This window comes from Eptesicus fuscus, chromosome 7 (assembly GCF_027574615.1).
Source record: "Eptesicus fuscus isolate TK198812 chromosome 7, DD_ASM_mEF_20220401, whole genome shotgun sequence".
In the NCBI taxonomy this organism is placed as follows: Eukaryota; Metazoa; Chordata; class Mammalia; order Chiroptera; family Vespertilionidae; genus Eptesicus; species Eptesicus fuscus.
The window spans coordinates 59,751,952-59,768,775 of NC_072479.1; the positions used below are offsets into that span (position 1 = coordinate 59,751,952).

General features: G+C 58.0%; 1 protein-coding gene across 2 annotated transcripts; it reads right to left on the reverse strand.

Annotated features, from left to right (window-relative positions):
- Positions 1 to 2: 2 nt before the first annotated feature.
- KCNH3 (potassium voltage-gated channel subfamily H member 3) lies at positions 3 to 16,824 on the reverse strand. Of its 2 annotated transcripts, none has more exons than XM_008140645.3 (15): positions 16,749 to 16,824; positions 15,054 to 15,287; positions 14,463 to 14,597; positions 13,100 to 13,230; positions 12,422 to 12,665; positions 11,912 to 12,069; positions 11,619 to 11,826; positions 7,773 to 8,045; positions 7,260 to 7,459; positions 6,658 to 6,907; positions 3,239 to 3,456; positions 2,244 to 2,566; positions 1,694 to 1,800; positions 1,028 to 1,104; positions 3 to 937 (listed from the first exon to the last, which is right to left on the reverse strand). In XM_008140645.3, the coding sequence occupies exons 1-15, from the start codon at positions 16,822 to 16,824 to the stop codon at positions 341 to 343; spliced, it is 3,231 nt and encodes a 1,076-aa protein (XP_008138867.1). In that variant the 3' UTR covers positions 3 to 340. The 2 variants fall into 2 exon arrangements, with proteins under 2 accessions (XP_008138867.1, XP_028000118.1); XM_028144317.2 differs by having other exon boundaries at positions 1,028 to 1,146.

Below are 16,824 nucleotides of genomic sequence, written 5' to 3' on the forward strand. Positions count from 1 at the left end.
GACAGGTGAGTCAGGGGCACATGCAGGGGATGGCAGAACCTCCCTTCTTGGCCTCAGGCCTCTGTCTCCCAGCCTGCAGAAGGAGACGAGGTCAGGGGAGCAGGCTGAGGAGGGGACCCACAAGAAGGGGCCACAACATTACTAGCCTGGGGCCTGTCCCTGAGGCTCCAGCCCACCCTCCACGAGAGCCCAGGGCCAGGCCTTGGCTCGCAGGCTCCTGCCCTGAGCCAGCAGGCAGCCCGGAGTCCCCGGGGGTGGCTGCCACCCTTCCTGTATCCCCAGGTTGGGCAAAGCAGCAGATGGCAGCATATCTGGCAACAATGAGTTCTGGTGCTGGCAGTCAGACCCCTGTGCCTTCTTCCTGGGTCCACTGGACCGTGCCAGGGCCATGGCAGCCAATAAGCACCATCTCTAGGCTGTGGGGTTCCCAGGACAAGGCCAGGCCCCCTGACCCTGGCGGGGGCTCTCCAGTGCTGGCAGCCTCGGCCTGGCTCACAGGATCCAGGGGCTCAGTCCTAGCCTCTTCCTCAGGAGGCGGCGAGCCGGGGGTGCTAGGCTCTGGGCAGAGTTCTCCTGAGCCTAGTGGCTCTGATTCAGAGGTGGAGGTCCAAAAAGCTGTTGTTTGAGGCCAGGGGGAGCTCTGAGATGCTGGGGGACCCCAGGGCCAGGGTGCCATGAGGGGAGGGGCCCCAGGACGAGGGTGGGGCAAAGTCCCACTCAAGACAGAACCAGCTGGGGGCTGCAGACAGTAGGAAGATACCCCCGTGTCCACACACAGAGGCTGCAGGAGTCCAGAGGTGCTGGCTGGGCGTGGCCCCTCTCCTGATGCCTGAGGGCATGGGCCCTCCCCATGGGGCGCCAGGAGGAGCTGCACTGCCTGGCGCAGGGACTGCAGTCCCTCCCGCATCTGCAGCACCTGCTCAGACAGCTCCATCACCTTCACGGAGGGAAGAGGGAAGGTCAGAGTGGAGTCAGGGCCTACACAACAGCAGTCTCCCTGCCCTCCCTCCACGTCCCCCTCACTCACAGCTTGCCGAAGCTTGTCCAGCATGTCTGTGTTACTCGCCTCACTGGGTCCGAGGGGGAGGGTAAGCAGGCTGTTCTCTGTGGACCGTAGGATGAGGTTACTAGCCAGGGTCCAGGCCTCTGCCCCAGTTAGTACAGAAAGGGCCCAAGTTAATGAATTCTGCCCAAACGCCAGGGAGCCTCAGACACCCTGCCCCATGCTTTCTCAGGAAGCTGCTTTCTGTGCCTGTCTCTTGTTCTGTCCTCCAGGGACATGGACTCTCCTGGGAGCTCATTACCTGGTCCACACCCAGGGCTGCATGGCTTGGCTGGGGGCCGTTATTAACTCTGCCTCAGCCCTCTACCCTGCCAGTGAGCCAAAAGATGTGCTAGGGGTCTTAGCAACATTATCTTATTTAACATGCACACAACCATTTTACAAACCGGAAGCTGAGGCGAGAACCAAGTTCACACTGCTAGAGCGCTGACAGCAGAGATCCAAACCCCGTTCCCAGCCACCCTCCACCACCAAGTGCTGGTCTTAACCACCAAACTCCCTGCTCATACCATGCAGTGGGGGAGGGGAGGAGGGCTTCTAGGCAACCTCTGTATCCTATTGGTTTCTCAGAGGTACACAGGGCAAAGGGAGTTCCCTGCCAACCTTCCCCCAAGCACCGGGCCCCAGTACCTGGTCCAGGGGAGGAGCTACTGCTACATTCTGGGGCAGACTGCCCCATGCGGAAGGAGAATTTGGGTTGGTCGGAGCCACAGCCATCCTCAATGCCATCTACTACCCTGTGGACACAGGCACCAGGACAGTAAATCGACACGTAGCCACTGCGGTGTTTCTTGGGACAAGATACCCCAGTGTCCTCATATAGAAGTTACAGGACTCTGGAGCCGGGACAGGGGGCTTGGGACCCCAAGAGAAAGGTAATATGAGATGTCCCTTCTCCTAGGAGATTGCAGTTTCGCTGGGGATCCAAGATTGAGAGACATTAAACAGCAGGAGAGTTCTGAGCTGAGTTCTGAATGGGGGGTATGGGAACTCCGGAGGCGTAGCTGGTTAGAGCGTGTACTTGTATGAACGGGGGAGGGGGGAGGCATGGAAAGCTTCCTGGAGGAGGCTGGGAGGGTTAGGATGGAGGGATGGGCACCCAGGGCAGGGGTGTGTGGCCAGGGCCCTAGTCCTATCAGCACTATCTCTGCCCAAGTGTAGTGGCCCAGGGCCTGCTCACCTGGGGCTCAGATCCGGGGGCACATTCCACGGCACAGGGGGCAGCTGCAGCCCCTCTAAGCTCCGAGGGTGTGCAGAGGGGCCAGCTTCAGCCCCCGCCCTACCTGGCCGCCCTCTGCCACCTAGACGGGACCGGGGTGCAGTTCGGCGCGGGGACAGCAGCTTGGCGGCTGAGGATGAGGAGGTGCAGCCTGGGGACAGCAGGGGGCTGGAGGGTTCATCAGCTGGGGCTGGTGAGGCCGCAGGGCCCTGCTCCCCATCTGTCTCCTTCTCCTCCAGTGTGGACATGAGGGTGTTGTCGCCACTCAGGGAGCTGGTATCTGCCTGGGAACAGTGGGGGACAGGGACCTGGGCTTATCTGATGCTCCATTCACCTCGCCCACCCTGACCTCACCCTACTGAGGAAGAAGCTCAGCTGGGGAGGGGAGGGCTGCTTTCCTGCAGGCACAAGCCACCAAGCCCCTCAAAATTCCAGCCAAGTGTGGCTCGGTGCCTTAGGCTGACTGAACTATCTAAGAGAACACAGCACTAAAAACTGGTTTGGAATTTGTGACGAGTCAGGAAAATTCAGAAGCCCCTCTGAGCAGTTTTATTTCTCTGTGAAGAAGCGGGATGGATGCAGGGCTTTCTTCAGAGGTGGCCTGGTGGCTGTGTGTGGCCGCCGCCCTGCCCTGTGGCGCCATCCCTCCTCTTAGGCCTACAGGCTCCTTTTCTGGTACCAGTGGGCTCGGGGCCCTGCCCTAAGACCTCGCTCTGGAGGCCAGGCTGTCTGAGATGGGCCAGGGAAAACTGGGAGCGGTGGCTGAGCATGGCTGGGCTCTAAAGGACAGAGTGTGGGTGTGAAGGGGCAGGGAGAATGTAGACCCCTACCATGTGCGGGGGGTGTTCATCCAGGCCATGTACTAACACAGCACCTCCAAAAACCCCAGCCTCTGCTCACCTCACCAGGCTCCCTGGCACCCCAGCCTCTTCCATGCACGTATCCAGCATCCTCACCTCTGTGGGGCCTCCGCCAGCACCCAGGTTGTAGCTGAGCTCCCCTCGGAGGCCCTGGCTGAAGCGAGGAGCAAACTCGGGGTACAGTGCCAGGCTTTCGTGCAGCCCAGCCAGCTGCAGACACTGCAGGACGCAGTACGTCAGCCCTTTCACATCGGCATTGGCCTTGACCACCTGCTCACGCCGGGGCAGCTCACAGCCGATCAGATCACCCTTCCCTGGGGAGAGGAAGCAGAGGTCAGTGAGCCTGCCCCTCGGCCTCTATGGAGGGAAGTCAAATGGAGGCTGCTGAGCTCTCCTCATGGGCTGAGGGCTTTCCAGCCAGACCCCCTCTGTGGGGCCAGGACAGAGAGGAGCAGAGGGCTGGGCCCTGGCCGCACTGTGACCCAGGTGCTCCAGCACACGGGATCAAAGCCACTGTGCTGACACACATCCAAATTTTACCTGAGACCAGTGAGCAGTCACCAATTCTAGCGGCTCCCGGCCTGCCCCGGGATCAGCACGCTCTGGGTAAGTTAAAACAGTCAGACTCCCAGGCCCCATTCCTATCTACAGAATCAGAGTATCTACGGGAGACCCCACAATCCGATGTTTTCCAGCCTCACAGTTGATTTGGGTGTAGCTTATCGGGGAACAGTGTGGAACCAGCAGGTTAGTGGCCCAGGTGGCAGTGAAAATGCCAGGCGGTCATGTACTGGGAGCCCTGATGCCGTCTCTACAATAGATCCTGTATTGAACTGAGGCTGTGGTGCTTTCTTGATCTTACCAGCAGGTGTCAATGAAGGGTTTCCCACCACCTGCTGACTCTGCCACCTGGCTGACGGTGATTGTAAATCTGTATCCCAATCTCAGAAATGTTAAATGGTGGGGAAAAATGTATGTCTTAGAATCAATGAAATGCGGTGTCTCTGAACAGGGATGTGGTGAAGATTAAATAAGTTAGTGGAGATGAAGTGCCTGACATATAGGCCATCAATCAAAATACATTTCCTTTCCTCCCCTGCCCATAAGAGTCTCCTGTAGATCCTTCCAACAGGGACGGTGTGCCATCCGGGACTGGACAGGGCACTCACTGTCCTCACAGCCAGCTCAGCCCACAGCCAGTCAGTTCACAAGATTAGGAAGTGTTTCCTTATCCTTCAGGAAGGTGGATCACTGCCACCCGCGCCGTGGGCTGCCTCATGCTGCCGGCAGAACCCTAAACGTTCATGGACTTTTGCTCCAACTTAAGACAGAATGCTTAAGGCATCACTGTTAAATCTTATTTTCTTGGTATCAGGCCATCCTTCTAGTTCCTTCTGAGAGCTGTTTGGACCTCAATGTTTGGATCATCTGATGAATGAGCTCTCTCTCCTCACGTGTGTCATCTGGAAATAGAATAAGTGTATATTTCTTGTCTTCATCCAGGAGGTGAGATAAAAATGAGAAACAGGACAGGAGCAAGGACAGAGTTCGGTGCCAGTGGTCTCAGGGACCAGCGACCACCCTCCAGGCTGGCAGCTCAGCAGAGCCTCCCGCTCAAGCGCATCAAGATCCTCCTGACACCATAGTCCAACCCACCTCTTTGGCTTGCCTTCTTCCTCCCCCGCAACGGAGTTTGCACATGCTTAGCTGTTGGTTCATACATTCAGGGAGGGGCCAGAGTTGACATTGCTAGATGAACGGTGGGCCTTAGCTGCCAGGAGCAGGTAGGAGGCACTGGATGTTCAACTAAGGAAGCAGGTGGGAGGTTGGATGAAGGCAAAGCAGCGAACCAGGTCACAGGGAACCAGGCATTCTCTGGGCACCCACAGCAGCCAAGTCAACAGAGGAAACAGTTCGTTCGGAACATATGGGCAGGGACAGGACGGGTCAAAGGTGAAATAAGTCCCGGTGCTGGGGACATTCTGGAGGCAAAGGCCCTGGGGTGAAGGCGGTGGTCATTCTTGAGGTTCTATCTCAATTCTGAACGTGGCTATTCTGAGATCTGGTGCCTGGCATCAGTGAAGACATGTTCTTTCAGGACTCATGCCAGCTCCCAGCCACACTGCTTCCTCGCTGCAAGCTGAAGCCATCTGTTTAATAATCCACTTGACAATCTTGCTTTGGGGTGACCAGTCTGCAATGATCAAAATCTGTCTTTTCACCCTTCTGAATCTCTCCAGTTCCCAAGTTCTCAAGGACTGACAGACACATGTGAGCAGCCATTAACTCTGTCTGCTCAGAGTCCTGGTACCAACTGCCTCTGGCCCAGAAGCCAAACTCATGAATGACACAGGTGAAGGGTGAAGCAGCCTCTCCCTCTCTCAGTTCCAAGACCTGTTTCCTGTCGGAACATCCTCCTCCTCGAGGGGGAGAGGATGGACACATAGTAGCTGCTGGCATCTGGTCATCCTGGTTCTCCAGATGAGTACACACCGTAGCTGCCCCAGGCATCACCTGTCCCCACAGAGAGTCTACAAGTGCGTGGCTGCTTGAGGATTCGGCTGTGGTTAGGTGCCACCTCCTTTCCGCCCAGTCCTTTCCCGTGTGCAAGGCCCTCTGGGGTCCCTGCAGGCAGCCTCCCAGCCCAGGTGCCATGCAGCCGTGTTTCCCAGATGCTCCGATGTGCTGCACATCAGGGCATCCTGAAACAAAGCCCTTTCTTCAGTGCCGTCTCCACAGAGCAGAGCGCCTGGAAGCACCTGGAAGCACAGGTATGGTGCCTGAGGTTTACAGTTGGGCAGACAAGCTCTAAGCCAGCCTGTCAGTTCATTAACCTCTGGGAACCTTTGTCTCCTTCTGTGTAAAATAGAAATAACAACACTTCCTCCCCCTGGGTTTTGAGGTTTGCTTGAGAGGAAGGTGCAAGCTGGCCCGGCTGTGAGACCCTGGCGTCAGCACTATTATGATGCTGATTCCATAACTGCAGCTTCTTCTTCCTTGTCTAGGAGTGGATCCTTCCTCTTCACCTCTTTCCTTTTCCAAGAAAGGAGTACACACGCTGCGTCTGAGCTCTGCTGTCATCCCTCAAGGCCCTGGGCTTGCTGTCATCTGCCCTGGGGGAGTGGCATCTCTCTCCCTGGCCCAATGGTGGTGGGAGGCCCACAAAGATAACTTCCCAGCCCTTCCTGAACACTCTCCAGCACGTACATCCTCAGCATTTGAATTTCCTCCTCGTCAGAAAGTGCTGCTCACCCGTCTCCCATCATATACGAAAGACTGACTGGTCCTCCACTCACTCTGGCCTCTGACACCTCTAAATCGGTTCCACCTCCTTGTGTTGCCACCTTATGGTCACCAGGCCCACGCTGAACTTTTCCCAGGGCTCCATGGCTGCTCCGTGGCTACTCCTGGCTCCATCCTGGCTCTCTCTCCATCCCTTGCCTGGGTCCCCTCTCTGGATTTTCTGCACATGGGCCATCTGCCTCCCACAAGCCCTCCCCCCAACCCTCACAAACCTAGGATGGCAAGCACGGTGCCACCCTTGAGCACCTCCATGGAGCCAGAGCAGACGAAGTAGAGGGCCTGGAGAGCGTCGCCTTGGTGGATGAGGTACTCGCCCGGCGTGCAGAAGGCGGGCCGCAGGGCCAGGGACAGCGCCCGCAGGCAGCCTCGGCTTGCCGCCTCAAACAGCGGCAGCTGCAGGACCTCCTTGTGCAGGTGCATGGCAATGTCTGCTCGAAGCTCATCAGGAAGGCTCTGCAGCAGCTGCAGGTGGGGAGCAGAGGAAAGGGTTGGGGTGGCAGAAAGGGAGGCAGCCTCCAACCTGCCCCACAGGGACTGGTCATTGAGGGGCTCTCTGTCTCCCTCTCAGCTACTCTGGCCCCTCCATGAGCAGCCCAGCTTTCCTCCTCCAGACCTAACAAGAGCGAGAGAAGCCTCCAAGCCTTCCTGGCTGCCCTCTGCCCCATGCTGCTGTCCCCCGCCAGGAGAGCGCGAAGGCAGGGAGGCCAGAATTCTGCATTCCTTGCCTCTCAGCCCACTCCTGAGAACCTTAGACCAACTGCATACCCCTTGAAGGAGCAAAGGCTAGAAGGGCCAGCCCTGGAGGTCTGCGCACCTCTGTGGTGTCGATACCGTTGTTCACGGCCCAGGTCGCCTGGAAGTACTCGAGCATGCGCTGCTTGAGGGGCTTGGGGATGCGGTGGATGCGGATGTAGTCGCGCAGGTCGCGGGTGCGGCTGTGGTATAGAAAGCGGCGGGCGTACATGCGCTGGATGATGGCCGTCACGTTCCCAAACACCACCGCGTGCATCAGGGCTGGGGAGGGTGGCGAGAGGGGGTCACCTCCAGGACTGGCCTGGCCCAGCCTGACTGACACCATGCTGCACACATCTGTCCTGCCCTGCCGCCCCCCTCCATCCTGCACAGGCTCCTGGGAAAGGCACAGGGCTGTGCTGTGTGGCATGGAGGCCTGCAGCCAGTGGGCTCTCCTGGCCTTGGCCTCAAGTTCCTTGGGCCCCTAAAATGGAAGGACTTCTGGGAAGACCCTTGGGAACCTGGGGGAGGTGGAGAGGGAGGGGCCACCTGGGGCCAGAAGTCTGGGAGCGGTCCCAGAGATGGCAGGCCTCACCCCCGATGAGCATGGTGCAGATGGAGAAGATCTTCTCCGTGTCCGTGTTGGCGGACACGTTGCCGAAGCCCACGCTGGTGAGGCTGCTGAGTGCGAAGTAGAGGGAGGTGATGTAGGCACTGCGCAGTGACGGGCCGCCCAGGAGCTCCAGCCCCGTCCTGTTGGCCTCGCTGCTACAGTTGTCACTCTGGCCAGAACTGTTCGCTACAGCTGGGCTCCGGCCCACCAGGTAGTAGGGGGTCTCCAGCCGGCGGGCCAGCTCCTGCAGCCAGCCTGGGAAGGGGGCAGGGGCCTGAGTCAGCAGGACAGCATGGGTGCAGGTATGCCTGCTGGTAGCCCCGGGGTGGGGACATGTGGATACAGATCTACGCCATAGTTTCCCTCCACCTCCCTCCTCTGCCGGCCCAGCTCTCCTCTCCATCCCCTCAGCCCTCAGCAAGACAGCACACGAGGCTGAGGCTAAGGCTGCCATCTCCCCAACGGGTGTCTTTTGGTGCCGAGGATGGAGTAAGGAGCACTGTACCCTCTCCCCACAGCTGGCACTAATCCCAGACCACTGTTCCAGGGCTGGATGGGTGAGGCCACCTCCTCTGCCCTGTCCACTCATCTTTGAACTTGCCTCATCCCTCCCCACAACCACACACACCACGCAACTTCACACACATGTTCTCAAGCACAGCAACATGGATATGCACAGAAACACCACCAAGGCTATACACATGCTCCCCAGTCAGGAGGACAAGGGCACACACATGTGAGCACGTTCACAGAGGCACAGACATGACACTCACAGGCTACACAGGTGCTTGCATACTGGTGCCCAGGTTGGGGAGGGGACACATTCACACGGATACAAGCACACGGGTGAGGACACTCAAAGGCCACAGACAGGCAGGCACCTGTGCCCACGCAGAGGCCCTCAGCACACATGCAGACACAGACCAGCCTGGTGGGCGGGGTGGAGGCCAAAGATCATCCCAATCTCCCCATCAACCCCACATTCTCTGGGCTCCCCTTGGCAGGAGGTAGGAGCAGTGGGACCTACCTCTTCACATGCACCTGCCCCCTCCCACCTCAACATACCCTAGTCCCCCTGCTCCACACTCTCCCCAACACCTTACACATGTTGCCCCCCCGACGATCCCAACTCTCCTCCTCTCACCTACCCCCCCATTCATTCATTTGGCACCCCTTTGCAGAGCCAGGAGCTGCGCGGACACACAGGAGCCTCCTGCAGGGCAGGAGCTACATCTCAGAGTTACACAAGGCCCGAGTGCCACACGACGGGGCTCAAACCAACATGCTATAGGCTACGGCTAGAAGGCTTCCTGGAAGAGGACACATTTGTCCTTGGTCTTAAGAGGATGGATAGAGTTTTGATACAAAGAAACTGAGGTGGGGGAGGTCATTCCTGATCTAGGGAAAGGCATAAGCAAAATCTCAAGATAGAAACAAGTACAGGCAAGCATCTTGGCCTAGCTAGATGGGGGTTCACACTGGGGCATCAAATTCCAGGCCAAGAAATTTGGGGGGTTGTGATAAGGCCTGAGCCAAGGTGAGACTCCCCCTCCTGTTGAGGTGTTCTGTGAGAATGCAGGGGAGCATGCAAAACTCTTCAGTCATTAGCTGGGCCCGGAGGGTGAAGCCAGTGGCCAGGTGAGGAGGATGGGGGGCAGGGGGAGGGGGAAAAGCAGGAGCACAGGGTAGGGTAGCAGAGGAGCCTCTCCTCATCTTGGCCTGGGCCTCCATATGGGAGTCAGGCCGCAGAGTCTGTTCTGGAGGCTGGTGACCTTCATGCTGTGAATTGCCCTGAGTGAGCCCCTCAGTACTTAGCACAGCCTTCTGAAAATCCAGCCCACCTCCACTGGGCTCATGGGAATCTGGGGCAGGAATTCTGTGTCCACACCACGGGCAGTGGAACAGGGGACCCAAGGCAAGGAAGCCACAGGAAGGTGCCTCCTGCAGACAGAGCTGGGCCAGTAGGGCTGGACTTTGGGAGGTCTGGGTGTGACTCCAACACAGGTTGGGGTAGTTTCCCTGGACAAAGAAGGTGGAGGTGATGACCCGAAGAACTTGGAAACAACCCAGATGTGAACTAGTACCAGCCCCAAATAGAACAAAAGTACTCTGGAACTTAAGGTTCAAGGGTACGAGAATGGCCAGGTATATCTACAAAATAATCCGCCAGCCCCCCACATCACAGGCCCTCCCCGTTGGACTGAGAGCCCTCTGGGAGCCAAAAGTGTTAACAGTGTCAGCTCCTCAGCCCCTGTGAAGTAGCCAGGACAAAGAAGCCACATGGACTAAGACCCAGGGTGCCCGGGTCCCCTTTGGGGACGGAGGGGCGGACCAGGAATTTGGTGTCTCAGCCCACTTTGGGGTCAGCGCTTTGTGTCCCGTTATCCATCTCTTGGCCCTCTGACTATATGTTCATTGAATGGCCGTCTGAACCCAGAGCAGCCTCCACACAGCCCCCCCCTGGGAAGGGCAGGCGCCAGGGAGCTGACACTGCCTGGAGCGCCTGTGTGCTCAGGACTACAGTGCTTGGGCAATGTCCAGGTGGGCCCTCTGGACCACACACGGTCTCTCTGGGCTGAGGGAGAGCATTCGCAGGAGCCGCCTCTTCCCTGGGAACCGGTCAGAGTAGGCTTCTAAGGCCAACCTGGATCCCACCAAGGAGTGGGCAGTCCTGACAGGCTGTCTGAGCAGCTGATCTCTTACCACTGCCTGGGAACTGGTGCGAAAGGCCAGCTGCTGGAGGTCACTGGAGGGCTGGAGGGCAGGGGAGGAAGACTGGGGTGCTAAATTTTGGAGCTGCAAGTATGGAGAGTTAGAAATGGCTGGGACAGAATGGTTTGGTGTCAGAGAGAAAAAATGGAAGTTAAGATGTCCACGTAGTAATGTCAGGGGAACTGCAAGGGAGAACAAGGTGAGAGGATGGGAGCGATCTGAGGAAAGCTCGGAGCTGAGCGGCTGGAGTAGGAGGAGGCCCAGCCCCGGGCAGAGAGGAGAACATTTCGAAAGAGCGTGTTTGGCAGGGTCAGGTGCTACAGGGACTTCAAGAGGATGAGGGTTTGGCCCCAGAAGGTCGCCGTGACCTGCTGGATGACATTCTGGGTGACGTTTTGGGATGAGAAGTAGAGCTGGAAGCTCTCCTAGCAGGAGTTAAGATGTGAGTGGGAGGTAAGCAGAGGGAGGAGTTGTGAAAGTGGAGGTGAAATGAAGGAGAGTGAAGACACTGGTGGGATGTGGAAAAAGACCGAGTTTTAGGCTGGAGGAGGGCTGAGAAGCAGCCGAGAGAGATGCAGCCTGGAGGTGACAAGAATGGGGAAGAAGGCTTAGGAGCCGAGATGTTGGGGGATGAGCTTCAGAGAAGGTAGCAGGAAAGTGCCAGGCATCAGGGAACCCTGGAGGGCACCGGCTCCCTGCACAGCCTTCTCCAACTGGGCAGGGGCTTGAAGAATGTGATAAAAGTTTGGCCGCAAGGAGGTCATTATGGGTGAATAAGACTCCTCCAGGCAGCCCACCAGGCTTTCTCCACAATGCCCAGCTGCTGGAGAACAGGCCTACTGTGAGGTGATGGCTGTCACACTCACACACATACCACCCCCACATTTTTCTCACAAACACACGTCTACTTGCACACATGTTGCTGTGACACACGCATACAAGCACCCACACATGCATACTTCTACACATCTCTGACCAGCTCACAAACGTGCCCTGACAGAGGCACATGCATTCACACTTCCCTGACACACATACACTCGAGTAGACACACTCCTGGGCACATATGTATGCACACTCGAAAGCCCCCTCCCCACCCCGACCTCCCCACCCCAGTACCTATCTCAGGCAGCTCAGATGCGCTGCTCTCAATCTCCTGCTGGCCAATATAGAACCAGACGCAGGCCACCCAGTGGGCGAGCAGGGCGAACACAGCCATAAGCAGGGTCAGCACCACAGCACTGTACTGCGAGTAGCGGTCCAGCCGCGGGAGCAGACGCAGCAGGCGCAGCAGCCTCACAGTCTTCAGCAAGTGGGCCCCGAAGTACTGAGGTGGGGGGCGGGGGAGAGGTCACTCCTGGGCCAGCCCACACTGTCCCACCCCAAAACCCACCCTGCCCAGCCATACTGACCACGTTGACCTTGAAGGCATGTAGCAGGTCAAAGGGCAGGGCTGCAATGACGTCCAGCAGGAACCAGGTGGTAACGTAGTGGAGGCAAATGGACTTGGGGGCAAACACCACCTGGCCCGACTTGGACACGAACGTGGTTCGGAAATTCAGCACGATGTCTGTGGAATGTCCGGGTGGGGCTTGTTTCAGGGCGGGGAGGAGCCACTCTTTACTGGGCACCAGCTCAGTGTGTGACACTATCCTGGGCCCTTGACCTGTAGTAACTCTAAAAGGTGAACACCGCTAGGCCTATTTGATGGAGAAAGAAACTGAGGCTTGGAGAGGCTATGACTGGCTCAGGGTGCCATAGCCCGTTAGTGGTAGAGACACATTTGGAACCTAGGTCTGAGTTCAAAGCCCACAGGTCACAAACAGGAGGAGGGCCAGGGCACTGGAGCCATGCGGACTATCCCCCTGGAGCCCGAGGGGCACCTGGCATGGGGTTGGGTGGGAGGCACAGAGGGCACCTACCAAGAATGAAGAGGACCTCCACTGCCAGGTCGCAGACGCTGGGGGGGCCGCGGGCGGCGCTGGGCTCCCGGGCTGTGCTCACACACACGCTGTAGGGCACCGTGACAGCCACATAGAGGGTGGCGAGCAGGATGAAGCCGTCCCAAGTGGCCCTAAGGGCCCCACAGTGCAGCAGGATGAATGGTGACTTCCGAATGGCGGCTACTTTGTATTCAGGCAAGTTTGGCTTCTCCCCAAACACCTTCTGAGTGAGGCAGGGCAGGTCCAGGCAGGATGGCAGGAAATTGGTACAGACTGAGTTTGGATAGATTCCAGGACAGGCTTCCATCTTCTTTCCCTCCCTGCATTCTCAAAGTAACCTCCGACAGAGGCATTTTAGTCCCCACATTACAGAGCAGAAGACTGGGGATTAGGGAGGTCAAGTGACTTAGCTAAGGTCACACAGCTGTTTAGGGGAGGAGCCAGGATTGAGCCAAAAGCCCCTCTGATCCCAGGGCCAAGACTCTCCTCTATATTTTTTATGGATCATGCATATGACAGTCCCTCCCTCAGTCACAATCCCAAAGTACTGGTGGGGCCTATGTGGTCCCCTGGACATTCTCAGTTCCCCCCTCCATCTCCTCAGCCTGTCCCTACCCTGGCCCAACCCCCAGATGCACACCCTAGTGCTCAATCCACCTTATTGAGCTTGTGCTTGCCCTTGGGTTGCTTCTGCAGGTGCCCGGACAGGTGGTAGAGCACAGCCCGGCTCCGCCGCCGGTTGGCATTGAAGCCTTTGGCTCCTGCCCGGCCATATCGGCGCCGGCGACCTGCAAAAGAAGAGGGGCCCATGAGGACGATGGTGGAATGGTCTTGGGTGTAAGATACTAGCTGCTGGTCCATGGACAGGTCTGGCTCATTGACTAGTCTGTTTAGAGTTGGAGGCTCTGGCATTCCTCACTTCCTAGGATCACTTGCACCCCCGGCAAAGGGCAATCCTACGGTGCTTACAGACACCCAGTGCCTGCTTGAAGGAGGAGGAGGTTTGGACCAAGGCAAGGCAAGAGAGGCTCTCCACAGGGAAAGGCCAGGGAACAGAGGGGAGAGGTGGTTCCTAGAGGTCGGGGGAGTGCAGAGCAAGCAGAAGGCCATCAGGCAGAGTTGCAGAAGCTCAGAGAAGGGCTCCAGGGTCCAGGTGCAGGGACCACCGAGGACTTACCTTGTGGAGAGGCTGACTCAGGGCTGGGGGTGGGGGATGAGGAATGGAGACTACCCAACACCCCCAAGTGGCAGACAGGCCTTGGAGCAGGTTCGGATGACAGCTTGGTGAGCTGTCTAAGGGCCTTCCCCAGCCCTGGGAGGATACAAGAGGGGCAAGACGCCGAGGGCTTAAAGGAGGGCTTTGGCCAGGGCTCCCCAGTCAGACACGTGAGGAAAAGGCCCGGGGGCTGGAGGTTGTGCTCAGCCTCACTAATTGGTCAGAAAATGGAACTTCACAGGCACTAAAGGAGTTTGCTTTCCGTTTTTTAGTAAGTTTGACTTCAAAACTCCAACTATACACCTTGGCTGGTAGTTGCTAAGTTGGCAGAGCATTGCCCCATGCACCTAAAGGTCTCGAATTCAATTCCCAGTCAAGGACACACACCTGGGTTGCAGGGTCGATGCCCGGCCCCCGTTGGGACACATGTGGGAGGCAACCAATCAATGTATGTCTCTCACATCAATGTTTCTCTCCGTCTCTCTGCCTCTCTCTCTCTCCTCTCCCTCCTTCCCTCCCTTCTACTCTCTCTCTAAAAAAAGAAAAAAATCAATGGAAAAAATATCCTCAGGTGAGGATTAATAACAATAACAAAACTCAAAAAAACTCCAACTGTATAACCACCAGTCTATTTGGAAACAGGCTTTCCACACCGGGCCACGTGGAGAGGAGAGCGGCACAGGCCTCTCAGCCAGCAGAGGGGGAGTCAACAAGTGTAAACGGGTGGGGGCACCCACCACCCAGGCCTGAGGTGACCAACAGCCCAGCCACAGAAGTGACATCAATGGCCCCACAGGCACCTACCTGTCTCCTTCCATTTGTCAGGGCCCCCTCGGGTCTTGGTGTCACTGATGTCCTTGTGAGAGACCAGGAAGAGGGCCACCTCCCCTTTCTCATTCTTGATGGGTATCACATCCAGCAGACACCAGAACGGGAGCCCTGGGCACAAAGACAGACTCAGCCCGGCTCCCATTCTCCACCCTGCCCAAGGTGACAGAGGCTCCACTGACGCCCACGGGGAGACACAGCGGGACCCTGGGAGGGCACAGCAGCCCGCTCCACTTAGGACAGGTTTTGATGGCACAGAGTGGTAGAAAGCAAGGGAGAGCAGGGATGACTGTCAGACATGTGTGTTCACAGATCTGTCCTGCTGACGCCGGGACATTTTCCTGCTGGGGTGGGGAACCCAAGATGGGAAACTGAATGGAGGCGAAGGATGGGGTGAGGATGGAAGACAGGAGGGCCAGGGATGGGGTGGGGTGGAGGAAGGGGAGGTGGGTATGTGGGAAGTTAGAATGAGATGGAGAGATGGAGAAGAGGAGAATGGAAAGGAGGGACAAAGGTTGGGGGGTGCCCGTCTGGGGAAAACTGAAGAGGTGCCAGGTGGCCCCTCACCACTCTTCCGGTAAAGGATCAGCTCTGCCTTGAACTCCTTGTGCTCGTCCAGGGCCTTGCGGATCTGCTGGCGGACGAGCTCACTGGTGTCTGGCCCGTAGAGGAAGGAGCAGGCACAGCCTCGCTGCATGACTTCAGCCCGTGAGAAACCCGTGAGGTCACAGAAGCCATCGGAGCAGTAGACCACAGGGAAGAGCCCCGCCACCTGGGCATTGCCCAGCACGAAGTTACTGTCTGCAAGAGAGCATCTCTCAGAGGAAGCGTGGGACAGAGGTTCAGGGTCCACCACCCCTTCTTCCCATTCAAGGTGGGCTTTATAAAACCCAGGAATCGCGCGCGCGCGCGTGTGTGTGTGTGTGTGTGTGTGTGTACAGGGTTAGGCAGGAACTGTTTATGAATAGGAATGCGTGTGTCCCCTGTGTCAGTGCCCCACTCTCTGCAGTGTGTGTATGAGTGCATTGGAGAACCAGCACACATGAGCACTGAGGTTGGTGAATGCCGCCCTGTGTGGGCACTGTGCCCTCTGGAGTGTGTCCTGAGCAGCTTGGGGCAAGGGGTGGGTTTGGGGAGGCTCCAAGGAGGACCACACTACCAGTTGTGGGCCAGCCTCAGCCCCGCCCTACCTCTGCTAGGCTCACGCACCAGCTAGGCACCCAGTTTGGCTATGTGGCTCCTCCCGCTGGGCCCCACCTGGACTGAGAGGCAGTCCAGGCCGCCATCCATGCTGCCCTCTGTTGGAGCCCCAGCTGGGCGCCCTGGCTCAGGAATTAATGAATGTGATCCAGGATGAGCGTGTAAGAATGGGAGCTGAATATGGAGTCTGGAGCCAGAAATGTATTGGGAAGTGGGGGGTGCGGAATCAGCAGGCTGCAGGAGCCAAGCACACAACAAAGCAGATGGAGAAGCCTGGGGTGGGGGTGGGGGGGGACGCTCAAAGAAGGGCTCCCACCGGCTTTCTATCAGGAACCGGAGCCCATGGAGGGCGCTAGACAGGGAGATGGGAAGCCCCGCTGAGGGGGGAGCATGAGGGAGGAGGAGTGGGGAGGGGGCTTCCATGATTTTCCCTGTGCTCAGACCTCAGGAACCCACAATCTAGAAGCTCTGGTCGCCTTCTCCAAACTTCCCCAGTCTTGCTGGTAGTCTCCGAATTTGCCTTTTTGGGGCTAGTGGACTCCGTGGGTTTAGGCGGTCAGGTGAGCTTGGCCACACTGTACACTCCTGAGTCCCACCTACTCTGTCTCGGTTGGCGAACCTCTTGTCTAAATCTTGTGTTTTGAGCCCCCGGAGCTGTCCCTGAGGCCCGAGCCCCGCCTCGCCCGCTGTCCCGCCAGTTCGAAGGCAGAAGGTAGGTAGTTGGTGGGACAGCGCCAGATCCAGTGACGGGATGGGTAAGCCTGACTAGGCTGGGGTCGCGCCCCAGCAAAGAGACGGCACCCCAAGCCCCAACCCCGGAGACTTGTAGCCGTTTTCCTGGCCTGGGTCAGTGCTGATTCTGAACCTTGGGGGCGGCGCGGGGGGTGGCGTCTGGAAGGAGACGGAGGTCTCAGCTAAAAGCTGGAGCGGGGTGGGGGGCGGAGCGGGAAGGAGGGAGGGTGAGAGCAGGAGGGCGGCAAACCGAGACGCCGGGCGCAGGACCCGCGGAATCCCGGGCGGGGCCGCTCGTTCAGGAGCCAGGGGGGCGCGGGTAGGACTCACGCGTGCCGTCGAAGCGCGTGGCGATGGTGTCCAGGAAGGTGTTCTGCGGCGCCAGGAGTCCCCGCATGGCCGGCAT

Excerpts from the sequence above, each read along its gene's own strand:
- KCNH3 (XM_028144317.2), bottom strand. The coding sequence starts at position 16,824 with ATGCCGGCCATGCGGGGACTCCTGGCGCCGCAGAACACCTTCCTGGAC. Across the intron at positions 12,070-12,421 it reads GGAGGTCCTCTTCATTCTTG|ACATCGTGCTGAATTTCCGA; the intron begins GTAGGTGCCCTC and ends GACATTCCACAG. Across the intron at positions 6,908-7,259 it reads ACGGTATCGACACCACAGAG|CTGCTGCAGAGCCTTCCTGA; the intron begins GTGCGCAGACCT and ends CCCCACCTGCAG.